Source organism: Branchiostoma floridae, chromosome 5 (assembly GCF_000003815.2).
Source record: "Branchiostoma floridae strain S238N-H82 chromosome 5, Bfl_VNyyK, whole genome shotgun sequence".
Classification (NCBI taxonomy): domain Eukaryota; kingdom Metazoa; phylum Chordata; class Leptocardii; order Amphioxiformes; family Branchiostomatidae; genus Branchiostoma; species Branchiostoma floridae.
The window spans coordinates 10,670,786-10,685,267 of NC_049983.1; the positions used below are offsets into that span (position 1 = coordinate 10,670,786).

Genomic DNA, 14,482 nt, shown 5'->3' on the forward strand with positions numbered 1-14,482 from the left:
GTTTCAACATCAAATCTTGCGTTAGATCGTGACCGTGGCGGCTCTAAGAAGCTGTATTTGCTAGTATTTTAGGGCTTCTTTATATAATAAATGGGGCTTCTTTATATAATATTAAATGGTTGTGTTCAGACAAATATTCTTGCTGAGCTATAACGTTACACACTCGCTCAATGGTCAATATACCACAACACGGGACATGGCACTGGTCAGTAGCTAATTTCATCAGTGCCTGAAGGAATGAGCAGAAAACGCCAACAGCAAATAAATTTCGGTGTTTGTGAATTCAGAGCATGCAATAGAAGGCTTTTCAGCACCAGGGAAAGATCTATCATCTGTATCAAGATATCTGAACCACAGGAAAGCGGTGGTAACTTCAATCGTTAGTACTTACATGTGAAATAAGATTTTGTACATCGATATCATTCAACGTTATCGCTTTAATGTCAAATGTCCCTCAAGCTAACGATAACGCATGATTATGTGACAAGTAGTTTACTTTGCATTGTTCACCACTGATGGCATTTATTTTGTGTAACGAACATCGAAGTCGATGTTCAAAAAGGAAAAGGGTGAATACAACTGGAGATCTTTTGGTAAAGCTTCAGATGCATTCAACAACAAAAACTGTGTCAAACGGAAAGCTTTAATATCGAAATATTGGTTCTAGAACTTTGTAATGGTTCCCCCTTCCACTCGTCTGGGTGGAATAGTCCAATTGTTATGTCACCACGCCTCTGATTGGCCAACAACAAGCGGTGATGTGAGCGTTCCTATGATTGGCCAGTACGGTCAATCTACCTTGTCTCTCATTGGTTGCCACAATGTTTCCATAGTGACGGGAGACGCACAACTTCTGTTGTTTTGTTGACAAGGTCAAGTTGCCCTGGTCATACGAGCAATCGCTGTTATTGTTTACATCCGGGGTATTCGGCGCACGAGCGCTGACTGGTAGGCAGAAAGCGTTAGGAGATCAGATTACTAATTAGCATACCGGCGCGGAAGCAGATCGTACTGTTTACGCGAATTTGCGCATTTTCAGCCACGTTTTTATCGCATCCATGGGATTTTTTCAGATTTTGTATTTTTTTCACTACTTCTTAGTCTTTTTTTTTTTTTTCTTGTGTAATATTTTGGGAGAAAATGACCCTTGCCCTCTTGACTTCCGTCATGTGTTTCCGGTTGTTTTGATTTTCCCGCCGTACGGGCTTTCTGTCATCCGTTCCGGGCTGTTATATTTCTGTTCCTAATGTGGTTTAATTAATACGTTTAATCAATATGAGTTCTTCAAACAGCTACATTAGCTCTTTGGAGCCTAATGACCGAACCAGGTATTTTGAGAAATTAATGGTAAGTGTCGAAGACGCCGGCGATAGTTCAAACCCGGAAGTGACTGGTTCGGCGGTGACTGGTGACGGTGTACGCCTACCTGACCCATACAGTCTGACAGGTGAGGATCATGTGTACATGTGTTTCTAGATTTTGATAAGGTAGATTTTTGTGTCAGATAAAGGTTACAAAAACATGAGTACGTGTAAATGTGTTTGTTGCTAATCTCTAGAAATTCTGGCTACGTAACGTTATGTTTATTATCATTTGTATGTTATACAGGTTGGAAGGATGATTTGAGCCTCTGGCCAGATACGGACTATGGGTGCATCTACACCTACCTAATCGAGGCTCCAGGTCCGTTTAACGGAGAAGCCATGAAAGCCTATAAATCCCTGGAGGCGTATAATCTCTTTATAAGTGGCCATGTGAGGGAGTGCAGGTACCACCCTATTGGAAAAAATGTGAAGGTCTGCTTCCTTAAGGCCAAGGTTGTGCCAGGTGGGTGTTGGAGTGCATTGGAACAATATTTCTACTTACATGTACCTGTAGTGAGAACTCTTGAAGATGAAGAATGAGATGCGTGATTAGTATTTAACTGTCAGATACGTTTTTATATTTACTGTATTATCTTTTTTTTCTGTTACATTTGTGTTTCAGGACAGAGAGTAACAGAGACTCCTCACAACCCATGGGTGTGTTTGACCAAAAAAGAGGGTTATGTCATGGCAGCTCACTGCACTTGTATGGCAGGGTAGGTAATATAACTGCATTGACCATCATATCCAAAAAGTCACATTTTTATCTAACAGTGTTCTCGTCAGATGAGGTCCATGGCAAGAAACAGTTTTAGAAATAATGAAAGTCAAACTAGTACTCACCTCTAAATGTTCCTCCGTATATTTCCAGGGAGGAGCGACCATGCAGTTTGTATGTGGCAAGATAACTGTCTTAATTTTTTTTCTTGGTTCATGTTCTTGTGCTTGATGGTTTCCAGTTGTATTTGTACCTGTTGCAAATGCATTTCTTCTTGTTGATGTTCTTGTTGCAGGTTTTACTTGTTGATGTGTTTCGTTTTCTAGGTAATTTGGAGTTATCAACAGTTCCTGAGAGTGAGTATACTTTAGAGGAGCAATGAAATCACTAACAAGTCTAAACACAAACATAAACAGTGCAACAGTAGGTATTCCAGTGAAGAGCTTGCATTTTGCATCTGTGAGATTGGAGGCTGATGTTGATGATTTCTTGATTTGTTCTTGAAGGTGATCACGTTCTTCCCTAAGGTTGTCAGCTTCACTTTGAAGGGACTCGCAAAACTGTTCCAACTTACATTTCTCCTCTTGTACTTTTGTGAGCTGTTCTCTCAGAGTCTCTACACTTTCAGGAAGGGGGTCTCTCAGAGTCTCTACACTTTCAGGAGGAGGGTCAGCGATCATTTCTTCATCTGAAATAAAGCAAATCCGAAGTTCAATGAAAGTGCTATGTGATTATGAGTGTCATATATCTGAACTGAACTGAATGTTCTAAACTCTGATTCATATGTATGTATTGTTGTTTCAATATTTTACTCATGCAGGTTGCATGCTTCTCTACTTGATTCACATCTATATCCCCACTCCGAAAACCAAGCGGATAAACTTTGTAGCAAGTAGTCTTGTGTGTATGGTATGTGATTCATGTTGAATAAGTGACAAGTGATAGATTTACTTGTTGAGCAAGAATGATAGATTAAACTGTTGATCAAGAATTTATATGTTTAGGATTACTGATTGTATCCATTAGACACTTTTCTTATTCCCTCTGTAATGCCCTTACCATTTAGTGATGTAGGTGGGGCTTCATTCTCTGATGACACCCGTAGCCTTTTTGCTGCACGCATATACCTGCAAACAATGAAGCATGTTGTAAGTTGTAAATCAAAGTTGCATGCTTTGTTTCCTACATACATTCTGTTAGCATAGCATTTAGTGATTACTGCTGTGAATGTTATGAAATATAAAACATTTGACTAGGTGTAAACTCTAACATGAGTAACTTACAGGATCTTTGTGAGATTTAACTGAATCCTTGGTAAAACTTTCATGGTCATCTTCTCAGGCAAGGAGGTAGAGTATAGCAATGTTTCACACAGGCATGAACAGCCTGCCTGCATGAACAGCATGAGCAGTAAATCAAATTTCAATAAAGAAACATTGAAAACCCCAATGTTACCTACCGATCTTTCTTGGCAACTGGGTTTCTTGAACGATTGCAACTTGCTGAGGTTGGGAGGTTAAACAAGCTTGGGACGTAATCTGGATCTGCAGGGTCTTTAGAAGGGTTCCCTGCAATGCAAGAAGCAAAGAACTTGTCAGTATTATAAACATGATTTTAAAATGAGGTGGCAATTGGTCTTGTGGTTAGGGTGTAGGACTCATAATCCAAAGATAAGTATGAGTTGGAATCCCTGATAGGTCACTTTGTTGTAGTGCCCTTGGGAAAGGTACTTAAACCATACTTTACACCTATTTCCTCACTTCACTAAGGTGAAAAATGAGTACCTGGCTTCGGCTACACACCTCGGCATGTTAAACTGAAAGAACCCACCACACTTATCGAAAAGAGCAAGGGATCACCCCGGTGTGAGTGGATCAAACTCCACAGTCTGGTTCTTTCTTTCCCCTGCACTATCCCACAATGGTCCGGACCAAGGTGGAGGTCTACCCGCTGGGGGCCTCCCCACACAATATGCTCCAGTAGGGGCCATCTGGGGGTATTCCCATGTAGATGTAGATGATTTTAAAGACATTTTAAAACATTTGTAGATGTCTTCGTCAATCAGTTAAGTGATGTACGTTATACTTCTGGTATACTATATATGTATACGTCCATCCCAGATACTTTACCACTATTTATAAGTCAGACCCCCCCCTCCCACGTGGACGCGCTGTAAAACTTTGATACATGTAACATTAATATTCACTATCCTTGATATGGCATGAATCAGCGACAAAACTTACTTAAGCTTTCCGCAGATGTGTAACGAAAAGTACACTATTACATCACGAAAAATGTATTTATGCAAGGGGGACAACAACAAAATATAAAACATATAGATCACAAACCTGAGATGAAATGGTCGCTGCACACTCTCTCGTGGCCTCGTGGTGTCCACGCCGCGGTCGGGTTTTTCTTTCCCTGCTCAAAATCTGACCTTTTTAAGGCTCTAAGCCATGCAGCCCTTCGTCCTGGTTCCGCAGGGATTCTAAAAAACTTCTTTCTACTGCCTTTATCCTTCCGGTTAGTACAATTCAGCGCACAACAACTGGTCGGCATGTTTGCGTTTCCCGCGCGCAACTGGTGGGCGAGGAGGGTTCAGCCCGCCCTCCTCGCCCACCAGCAGCTTTTTGCCTACCATGACGTCACGTGACGTAACCGTGACGTCAGCGCGATCGCTCGTATTCTATGCTTGGATCTCGCGGCGAAAACATGTCAGAAGTTTACGGAGAGACGAAACAAGCGTCAGAAAGCTTTCTTCAGATGTCAGAGATGCCTCAAGTGTCCTTTTTGACCTTGGTAAGTTAATGATAAGCTGTGTTGTTGTGTAAAAGGTTTAGGGGTCGACGTTTTGTCAAACCATTGGCCTAAAAGAGGTTTTTATCTGTCAACAGTAGATTCACTTTATCATCATATCCATCCGGACTTGTTGACAAGGATTTAACCCAGCCCACTGAATTGTCCCCTGTACCGTTAACCGTGAACACAAAGGGTTTTATTTGTAAGCTGTTTCTTGAGTTGAAGAATTTTTTTGTGAAGATACAAAAATCATAGTGTGTAACAATGAAACTGTCAATAAAGGGCCCCGCCCCCACTAACAAAACAACAACAAATATTTTAGACTCCCCTCTCCTTCATTTCTGACGTTACATGATAGCTAAAACACCCGTGTCTTATTTCAGGACGGCAAGTACCACGTCTGTGGACAGGATGCTGTGTACTACACAGATGATAACGGTACAGAACGGTTTGTAGAGGGCGGGACAGTCGACCTGTGCCTGACAGAGGACGAGTGGGGTTGCGTCATGCCGATAGACGATGGGTACGGGCCGGATTTCATCTTGAAGAAATATCTCGAATGCCCCTGTGAAGTTTATGAGGAGATAGAACAAGATGTTCAAGAATGTGAGGAGAAAGTGTGCGTCCAAGATCACGACGACATGGAGGCGGGAAAGTGGAATTTCCCATGGTTTAGTGCTTGGAGCGTTGAAGAGTTCCTGGATGAGATGGAAAATCTCCAGAAACCAAAGGAGGTAAACAACATTAACAGCATCAAGGCAACCAGCCACACGTCTCAGAATGACGGAGAAGTGTCCAAGAAGTTTGAGAAGGATCAGCCCCACAACCAACCACATGTGGAGAGACAGAGGATGTGGGAAGACGGCATGACTATCTACATGTCGGAGAGTGATCTGGATGAACAGCTTCTGGGACATGCAGAGGTAAACTGGCTGTGTTATTTTTGTTTATTTCTTTTTCAATGACAATGTTTTTGTCAATGTCGGAGAATAATTTGGACAAACAACTGCAGTTTCTGGGGCATGATGAGGCAAACTGGCTGTCTTGTTTCTTGTGTTTGTTTCTGATGTTCTTGTCAATGGTGTTGTTTGTTTGGTTTAAAACACTAAATCTAAGAGTTCTAAACAGTATCATGGAGGGGATAAGCATAGCTATAAAATACAAGTGACAACATTTTGTATTCGTCCTTAGGGTTTCTTGAGTCAGAACTTGTGGGAAGACGGCATGACTATCTACATGTCAGAGAGTGATCTGGACCAACAACTGCAGCTGTTAGGACAGACTGAGGTAGGTTGGCGGTCTTGTTTCTTGTGTTTGTTTCTAATGTTTTTGTAAATGATGTTTTGTTCTTGTTTGATTTGATTAATAACACTGAATCTATGGGTTTTGAACAGTATTATAATGGGGATAAATATAGCTATAAGATACAAGTGACAACATTTTGAATTCATTGTTACTTCAGAGTTCATTGAGTGAGAACTTGTGGGAAGATGGCATGACCATTTACATGTCGGAGAGTGATCTTGATGAACAACTGCAGCTTCTGGGGCATGATGAGGTAAACTGGCTGTCTTGTTTCTTTACTTAATTTCTAATGTCCTTGTCAATGTTTAGCTTTAAGAATGAGACTGACTTTTTTGTGTACAGTGTATTCATTGCACATCCAAAGGTTGATAATAGCAGATGTGCAGAATTCAGCAGCATTTTTCTCAAGAATTAATAGACTAACAATTGTACAGCTGGAATAGCTTTAGTTCTTTGCATTACATACGAAAATAAATAGTAATAAATCTAAAAATTGACAACATTCTGTAATACCAGCCATGTCTACGTGGACATAAGACTGGATTCTATAATCTTAATGTTTGTGTGAATGTATGAAAATACCTATTGGATTACAACAAACTGGTCAGATTGGCCAGGTGGTTCTTATGTAGAGGTGGTCACAAGTTCAACTGTACATCTGTCATTTCTTTATATATGAGTCTCTCTCTCGGTTTGGCTTCGCGAACAAAGTCTATGGAATAGCAAAAGGACATGTCTGATTATCAGGTACACTATCTTTCTGTAGGCTCCCATACTGTATGAGAGTGAGAATATCTACCATCCAGTCACAAAGAAAGCTACCAGACTGTCCAGGTACGACCTACATCACGGGCCAGATCACGACGCTCGCTCACCAAGTCGTCCTCTGATTGGTAGTTGTGGTGACAGCAAGGGAAGGATCGTTTTGGATTGGTGTTTGTTGGTAAGTTTAAAGTTATGACACATCTTAAGGCTGTCAAACATAGCTGCCCTTCTCCCAGGTTGGAAGTCACTAAGTAGTCCTAATACCCGTCACATTATCCACGATCTTCTGGCCTATCGATGCAAGATCGGCCATATTTAAGATTGACAGAGGGTTGCGCGTATTTATCACCTGAAAACTGTCCCTGTCACACATAAGCTATGCTTAGTACCTTGTACAATTGTTGTGTAATATTTAAGTTATTATCATAAGCTAGGCTCGCATGATTGCCGCAGAATTGCCGTCCGATCGATTTTCGCCAAATGTGACGGGTATGAGGAAGTTCATCCATGGGAGTTGGTCATGAGGGTGCCATGATAGTTGACTGTTACTTTTGAAAAAGTTAAAAAGTATTATAATTAGTACTGTAGTGAGCTGGTTGCGATCAGAGGAGACTGAACTGGACCTAGAATAGGGTGGAATCAGGGCTTCAGACAACTTTTGACCACTTTTACCTAAAATAAGTATAGCTTTTGATTCTTGCATTGTATACATGATGTTATGTCATACCTGTGACGCGAAAACGTTCGATACGGGTGTTCCGGACCGGCTGATAACTTTCCGTACGGCCCGGGCGTATCACACGGGCTCCATTCTAATAAATCGAACTGTTTCGAGTCAGCCGCCACGCCACGTCGAGAGTTCGAGGCAGTTTTGTTTTCCTTCCGCGAGAGAAAGTAGTCCGTTCCATGACTCCGGGCGTCAACACGCGTTACAGAAAAGCTTGCCGCTGGAGTATATAACCACTTACCGTCTTAATTTCAAGTCATTTACAATACTTCAGGTTCATTTGTTACTCCTATAGCTTTTTTGAACCGCTGTTTTATCGCTTTCCCGTAACCATTACGTCGCGAAAACTGGCGATTTTCGTGTTATTTCCCCCGTTGTTTTCACCCTGGTGTAGATTTCAAACCAACAGGAAATTAAGCGTATAAGAAAGAGCAAAAAGTCTACTTTCTTTCGGTATATGATTTAGTATAGATTCTGAGGGCGACACGCATTTGCCCCCAATCCGCGCGAGTCCATGTCACTAGGAGTGGTCATTTTTATTCCAGAATAGAACGCACTACAGTAATTTGGTATGTGCGTGCCGCGGAACTCGTCCTATTCCCCAATCAGAGATTTCGTTACGGGGGCTAGTGGCGGCCGCGATTTTGCGTCTCCCGCCCCCGAAATCTCTGCTTGGGGAATGGATCGCGATCATAGGGCAGCCGTCAACACGTTTTCTTATGGTTCCTCAGTCCTATGATACTACTTTAATTTTTGTTTGACCTGTAACTTACAGTTCGAAGACTCAGTCAAAGCGAAAGTTCTGCTCTTTAGCCAAGTTGTCAATCCCAGTTTTATTAAGGGTACCGACTTTGATAAACCTAAAACTACATGTACCTCTGTTCTACGCACAATACTGTACTCAATTATTTCTAAACAATTAGATAATATGTATTACAAATATCAAGAGATGTATAGTTTTTTGTACTTTGAAAAATTCAAATAAAACTTTAAGAGATGCCGAAGTTTGCCCTGCCGTTCCCATGACCTACATCATCACCGGGGTTAATCCTACAGTCTTTGGTTACAGTTCCTTGCTACAGTTCCTGCTTACATTTTATACTCATATTGGATGTCTTTTGAACAGGTCATGTAGGGTATTGGTTGGACATACATGCATTTACATGTAATTACTTTCGCTCACTCCTTCACTAATAGTCACTATTCGAATTATACCTAGAAGCATGGAATGATGTAATCTGTCAGTAACAAGTGCCTAAAAAGGGTCACATTTTCTTCTGTCCTTTCTTCATCTTAAGTACTGAATTACCCTTGCTATTGTAAAATATGCAAAGAGTCATATGTCAAATGTAAGCCACACTTTATTGAACAAATATGTCTAACGTGTTACATATGAATGGCAAGTTGGAGACAAGATTTGTGTTGTAATCAAACAATATCTATGGAATCTGCTGCCACACAGCTGACCATTTTGCCAGATAATATACATGTTATTCCAATAAGGCCAAGTAAGTGAATTTTATGGATGACATCATCGCCCCCATTAGTTTTTGCCTGATTTCAGAAAAAAAAAAACAAGAATTTTTTTTCCTCTTTTGGGATGGTCAGATAGACCAAAATGGGCAAACATACTGTGTTGTACTAAAGCCTAATGATTATACTTGTAGAGGTAACACGAGAGAGGTGACTATAGTTGCAGAAGTGAAACTTGTTGGATAGTTGTAAAACTAAAACCAATATGGAAGCGATGAATCATATGCTAGTTGCCATGCTTGGCAAGTGATACTAGTGTACCACACCAGTATCACTTAAACTATACTAGTTCACTTCTTTAATACAGGAATGAATGCCTTGTTAGTTGTGATACCACGTTTTGTCACTTCAAATCGTGTTACAATGTTTATGGTGTCTATTTTGAAAATTTAGCCATCTGTTTTTTTCATTGTATTACTATCTCATTTACAGTATTTTTTCATTTGGCATGTCATCCATAAGATTAACTTGCTGTGGCCTTTTGTGAAATGATATTCTGTACAGTATGGTATAGATATAAATGATACATAGTAATGCCAATCAGCCAAATGATATGGCTAAGTAAACACAGCTGTCAGCCTCATCAGATCCACAGCAGAGCATCACCTGTATAAAACATAATATTTCACAGTATGAAAATCAAATATAAGAGATTGACAATGATTAATAGTAGGCTGTTATATTTGAAATACTTTACTTATTATCTGTGATAATATAATGTCAACTATAAAAGCAACATTTTCCACATAATGCAGAATATTTCCTCCCAGTAATGAAAGAAGTGTGGAATTATGCCCACCAATCATGCAGATAAGGTGCCAAGTAGAGCAACACACATTTCTTTTAATTGGCACTTGCCTTCTTGTATCTCCAATTTGAAGTTCCTACCATTAACAAGAAAGCAATATAGAGTTTCTGCATTAACTTGATAGGTAACCATAAACATTACCCACATTCCATTCTTTCCTAAAACTTATTACATGTCTAAAGACAATCCCCATTATTGACCAAAACAGAAATATGAAGCTTTTGTATTAAGTATGCAAATGAGGTCAACATTAGCATAACAAACATTCTGTTGTATGCACCTTTCCTAAATGTACTGCCACCTCTGATATGACAAAGTAGTCCAAATCTGCATTTGATTATGCAAAGTAGGTCCTAATAAAACATAATTCATTTCACCTTTCTCTATATCATGGTTATGAATTATCTAAAGGTATCATTAAGGAAAAACATTTACTTCAAAGGCAATATAATATCTGGATATCAATTATGCAAATAAGGTCTTTTTGTAGCACAATTAGTATATCATTGTAATATGTCATTGGCATGTTCCCCAATGATATTTTTAAGCAAAATTGCAAAAGTACCATCATTTCTACATATGATGTTTCATGTATGATACTAGTGTAGTGGGTATTATTGTGCAAATATGGACCTAATTAACATTATCTATATCAATTCATGTTTATGTATATGTCAGCTAACTACCGTGATGTGAGATTAAGTTCCTATGATTCAAAATGCAGAAAAAAAAAGATCTAGAAAATACAGCATGTCCTCATGCAAACTATTAAGTCAATCCATTGTGTAGCTGTTAGACTGTGTAAGGACTTCCTATTGTCATAAAGAAGATATGGATTTTCCCACCAAATATAGGTTTTCCTATTTAAGTCTGCAAATGTGGGTCCACTCAGACTAATCAGTACTTTGCTGTGCTCATCTCTAATGAACCTACCTAATGAAAGTTACAGACACTGTGAGCTGCAAGAAGCACATCCTCAGCTGATCTTGGGTAGAACTCTTTCTAATGAAAAAACAACAAAAAACATGTTAGTATCCATTTGTGATACCGGTACCCAACATTGCCATTCTTTGACTACCCATATCACACAGATATTGGACACTGACACTACCCCTTCACTACCCCTTTTTAAATTATGTTATATCATATCAAGACTTATACATTATAGGTTTATGATATTATTCATATGTTATATAAAGATATGTTATAGACTCATTTCAAAATTCATATCATATCATATCATATAAAGAGTTATCCTAAGATTTATATTACTTTATATGTTTATCAATGACCCTAGTACTCACAAGGTAGAGAACCTGGATCAAATGTATTAGCCTGTAATCACAAGATGGGCAGTAGTACACAGTCTAATGCCTGTCAACTCCTCAAATTCAAAAGCAGATGGCTTCTTAAAAGGGGCAAGTCTGGCCTGTCTGGATGAAACTTAGTAGGTTTATCTCCCCCACAAAACAAAGGTGTTGCTATTACAGTCTAATCATGTGCTTCTACATCTACAAACTTGTTTTCATCACTGAGAAAACTATCCCCTTCAGTAACTTAAGTTTTACATGAATTAATATACTAGTTGTGTCTATAGCAGATTACGTATACCTTGAGTTGAAAGTTGAAGGGAAAGAGCCAAGAGGCCACTGAAGCTTTCCCATCATGAATTATCATGAGATGAACTAAACTGTATTTGATAGCACTCACATTTCCTCCCCTCCTTAGTACCCTTAGTGGTTACAATATTGGACACATTTCCTCCCCCCCCAGACTACTGTAAATGCACCTACCTAGTGTTTAACCTGTTCCACCCAGCCTGAAGGATTAAGAGGCCCACCATATAACAATCTTACCTTCTTTGTTTTACCAGTAACCCAGTCCTACACCTAGTGTGCTGAACCCTCTTGATACAGCTGTACTCTCCCTGCCCTTCCCAATAAGCATGTAGGACAGTACTTCATACTATACATCTTCTACTTCTTGATACTATATCATCTCTACACTTAAACCCCTCTACCTTCCCTATACTAGCCCCTCTACCTTCCCTACACTAACCCCTCTACCTTCCCTGCACTAACCTCTACCTTCCCTGCACTACCTTCCATACACTAACCTCTCTACTTTTCCTGCACTATCCTAGATTATATAGGCCAGTATCTCAAATTTCTGTATGCCATGGAAAATTATCTAACACACCAAAAGCTTTCAAATTGATATAGGATGACATTTGTGTGTAAACTCAGAGTAAGTGCACATACATTATTTTCATCATGATTGTATTCCTGGGTATACTTGCAATTAGCCTTCGGTCATGAATTTGCAATAATATTTTTTATTATGATAATAATTTCATGATGTAATACATAAAACAATGTAGATGTGGTATGGAGATGTGGTATGGAGATGTGATGGACATTGTTGTAGATTATGTACTTGTATTAAGATATCTGAATAGTATTCAGACTGGGTGTAAATATTGCTACATCATGAACATGTTGCAGACCTGTCCACCATGAACCTACGTTGTTATGCATGTTTGTTTGTCATCAAACGCTAGCCTAACAACATCGCACACGTGACAGTATTAGCGGGAAATTCTTGTGCGTATCACTATCAGGTTATGTTAACACATTGAAGGATAGATTTTTCTTAATTCTCCGCTGTTAATAACTTAACTTTCTGTCAGCGTCCAATGGATTCTCACTGATAAAGCTCTGAATCAGGAAATTTGTCCCGTATAACTCCATTTACACCGTACCATGCACGTTAGAACCGCGGTGGTTGTTGAGTTTACAAGAAATACCGACGATAAAGCACATCAGTCACATGTAACACAGTGAAAAACTTCCATAGCACCTGCTCTACGTACGCCGGTGTTGGCGAAAAATCACTAAAAATGTGACCCTGGCAGACTTGAAATTACATATCTACCCAGATTTCAAACCAACATGATTTTCACATGGGATACAGACGAAGGTTAAACACGTCTTACACGCCATCGATGGAGGACGGGTCGGAGAGCGACAAGTATTTGCCCCCAATCTGAAAATCGCCGAAATTTCAACTCTTTACGGCGCTGCCATTTTGCTAATTTGACTGTGTTCCGAGTTTGATCATCAAACAAATTAAAATCGTTATAAAACCCCACAAAAATGGATTAAATGGAGAGCAGATAGCAAACACATCCGATACTTACCGCCATTTTCGCCGAAAGGCCGTACATCGTGATGCAATCAGCTGTCAACTCGGATGATATTTCATCCCGCTGGTGGCGCGAAAAACTGCGCCCTTAGCAACGGCGTTACTATGCACGGCGGAAGGATACGTAAGAAAACAAATAGCGTTCGAAAGACATTCTATTTTAGACGTGGCTTGGCGGCTGGAGTGGGCCGAGTACGGCGCCATCGAAAGTTCGAATACCTGATTCGGACGTTGGAACATTGCTGTTGCAACACTTATTGTTCGAGGGCACCAAATTTGTTCAACTTCTGGCGCATTTCGCATCAAAACATGGGTTTTCTCAGGTGGGCATGACATAAGTAAAACACAACACGGCGTATTCCGCATCACCCTCGGTCTCAGCCCGACCCCGGGTCGGCTGATACCTTGGGCGATACGGAATACACCGTGTTGTGTTCTATATTTACTAGCCACACTATATATGCAATGCCAGCTGCATACCTAACCCACCACTCTTTTTCATTTCTCAGGAAACATCATTGCTTGTATACACCACAGCTGGTGCAGGGCACCAGAGGAAAGAAGTTCACAAGACAACCCGAAAGAGAAGACTGCAGCAGACATCTATGTACATTAAGCAGCCGTTCAGTGGTGTGGTTTTTGAGAAAGTTTGTTTCCCCTACATCTGCTGCTCCTGTTGGCTTCTTCTCATGGGTTTACCAAGTCTTTTTATCCTTGTGTTTGGGTTACAAAAGTTTGGTAAGTGTGTGGGAAAAAGCCGACAGGGGCAGCAACGCTGGCAACCTCCCACATGACAGAAAACAGGTCCTACATCATCCTAGTTAGGCATTGCAAGATGGAGGACATGTTTTCTGTTGTGTTGGAGGTTGCCATGGTTACTGACAACCAGACTATGGTTGCCAGGTAACGAAGTAGCTGCCCCTTTTTGTGTGCACCTACATCATGTATTGGTGTGAAGCTCAACACTCTGTCCACATGTTCTACATTTCATCAACATACATAAATACATTGGCTTCACACTGGTAGGTACACTGAAAATATTGTTCTGATAGATGTAGTCATATCATAGTTTTCAATATCTTTAATATTACACACCCTATGTACTCCAACGTGAACAGCACAACCACTACTTTGTCAGGAGAGACTACATTGTAAATTTTCTCTTGAGGGTTTGTAATTTCATACCCATATTTGCCAGTTTGTGGAAAGAATAAAACTAAAATCCAAGGACATTAAACATTTTGTACCACTATGTAGTT

At 40.0% G+C, this 14,482-nt stretch overlaps 2 protein-coding genes and 1 long non-coding RNA gene across 5 annotated transcripts; 2 read left to right on the forward strand and 1 right to left on the reverse strand.

Moving 5' to 3' along the window:
* Window positions 1-883: 883 nt before the first annotated feature.
* Window positions 884-2,446, forward strand: LOC118415763. Of its 3 annotated transcripts, none has more exons than XM_035820564.1 (4): window positions 884-1,447; window positions 1,609-1,827; window positions 1,987-2,080; window positions 2,236-2,446. In XM_035820564.1, exons 1-4 carry the CDS (start codon window positions 1,276-1,278, stop codon window positions 2,270-2,272), a joined length of 522 nt encoding a protein of 173 aa, XP_035676457.1. In that variant the 5' UTR covers window positions 884-1,275; the 3' UTR covers window positions 2,273-2,446. The 3 variants fall into 3 exon arrangements, with proteins under 3 accessions (XP_035676457.1, XP_035676458.1, XP_035676459.1); XM_035820565.1 differs by having other exon boundaries at window positions 2,378-2,443; XM_035820566.1 differs by having other exon boundaries at window positions 2,409-2,440.
* A 2,319-nt stretch (window positions 2,447-4,765) lies between these two features.
* Window positions 4,766-14,450, forward strand: LOC118415762. Its single transcript, XM_035820562.1, has 6 exons — window positions 4,766-4,881; window positions 5,265-5,804; window positions 6,073-6,168; window positions 6,344-6,439; window positions 6,953-7,129; window positions 13,733-14,450. The coding sequence occupies exons 1-6, from the start codon at window positions 4,771-4,773 to the stop codon at window positions 14,015-14,017; spliced, it is 1,305 nt and encodes a 434-aa protein (XP_035676455.1). The 5' UTR covers window positions 4,766-4,770; the 3' UTR covers window positions 14,018-14,450.
* Window positions 9,022-13,357, reverse strand: LOC118415764. Its single transcript, XR_004831139.1, has 3 exons — window positions 13,219-13,357; window positions 10,953-11,021; window positions 9,022-9,817 (listed from the first exon to the last, which is right to left on the reverse strand). It is a non-coding gene; the product is annotated as an uncharacterized LOC118415764 (long non-coding RNA).
* Window positions 14,451-14,482: the final 32 nt, after the last annotated feature.

Excerpts from the sequence above, each read along its gene's own strand:
- LOC118415763 (XM_035820564.1), top strand. The coding sequence starts at position 1,276 with ATGAGTTCTTCAAACAGCTACATTAGCTCTTTGGAGCCTAATGACCGA. Across the intron at positions 1,828-1,986 it reads TAAGGCCAAGGTTGTGCCAG|GACAGAGAGTAACAGAGACT; the intron begins GTGGGTGTTGGA and ends TTTGTGTTTCAG. Across the intron at positions 2,081-2,235 it reads CACTGCACTTGTATGGCAGG|GGAGGAGCGACCATGCAGTT; the intron begins GTAGGTAATATA and ends GTATATTTCCAG.
- LOC118415762 (XM_035820562.1), top strand. The coding sequence starts at position 4,771 with ATGCTTGGATCTCGCGGCGAAAACATGTCAGAAGTTTACGGAGAGACG. Across the intron at positions 4,882-5,264 it reads AAGTGTCCTTTTTGACCTTG|GACGGCAAGTACCACGTCTG; the intron begins GTAAGTTAATGA and ends GTCTTATTTCAG. Across the intron at positions 6,440-6,952 it reads AGCTTCTGGGGCATGATGAG|GCTCCCATACTGTATGAGAG; the intron begins GTAAACTGGCTG and ends ATCTTTCTGTAG.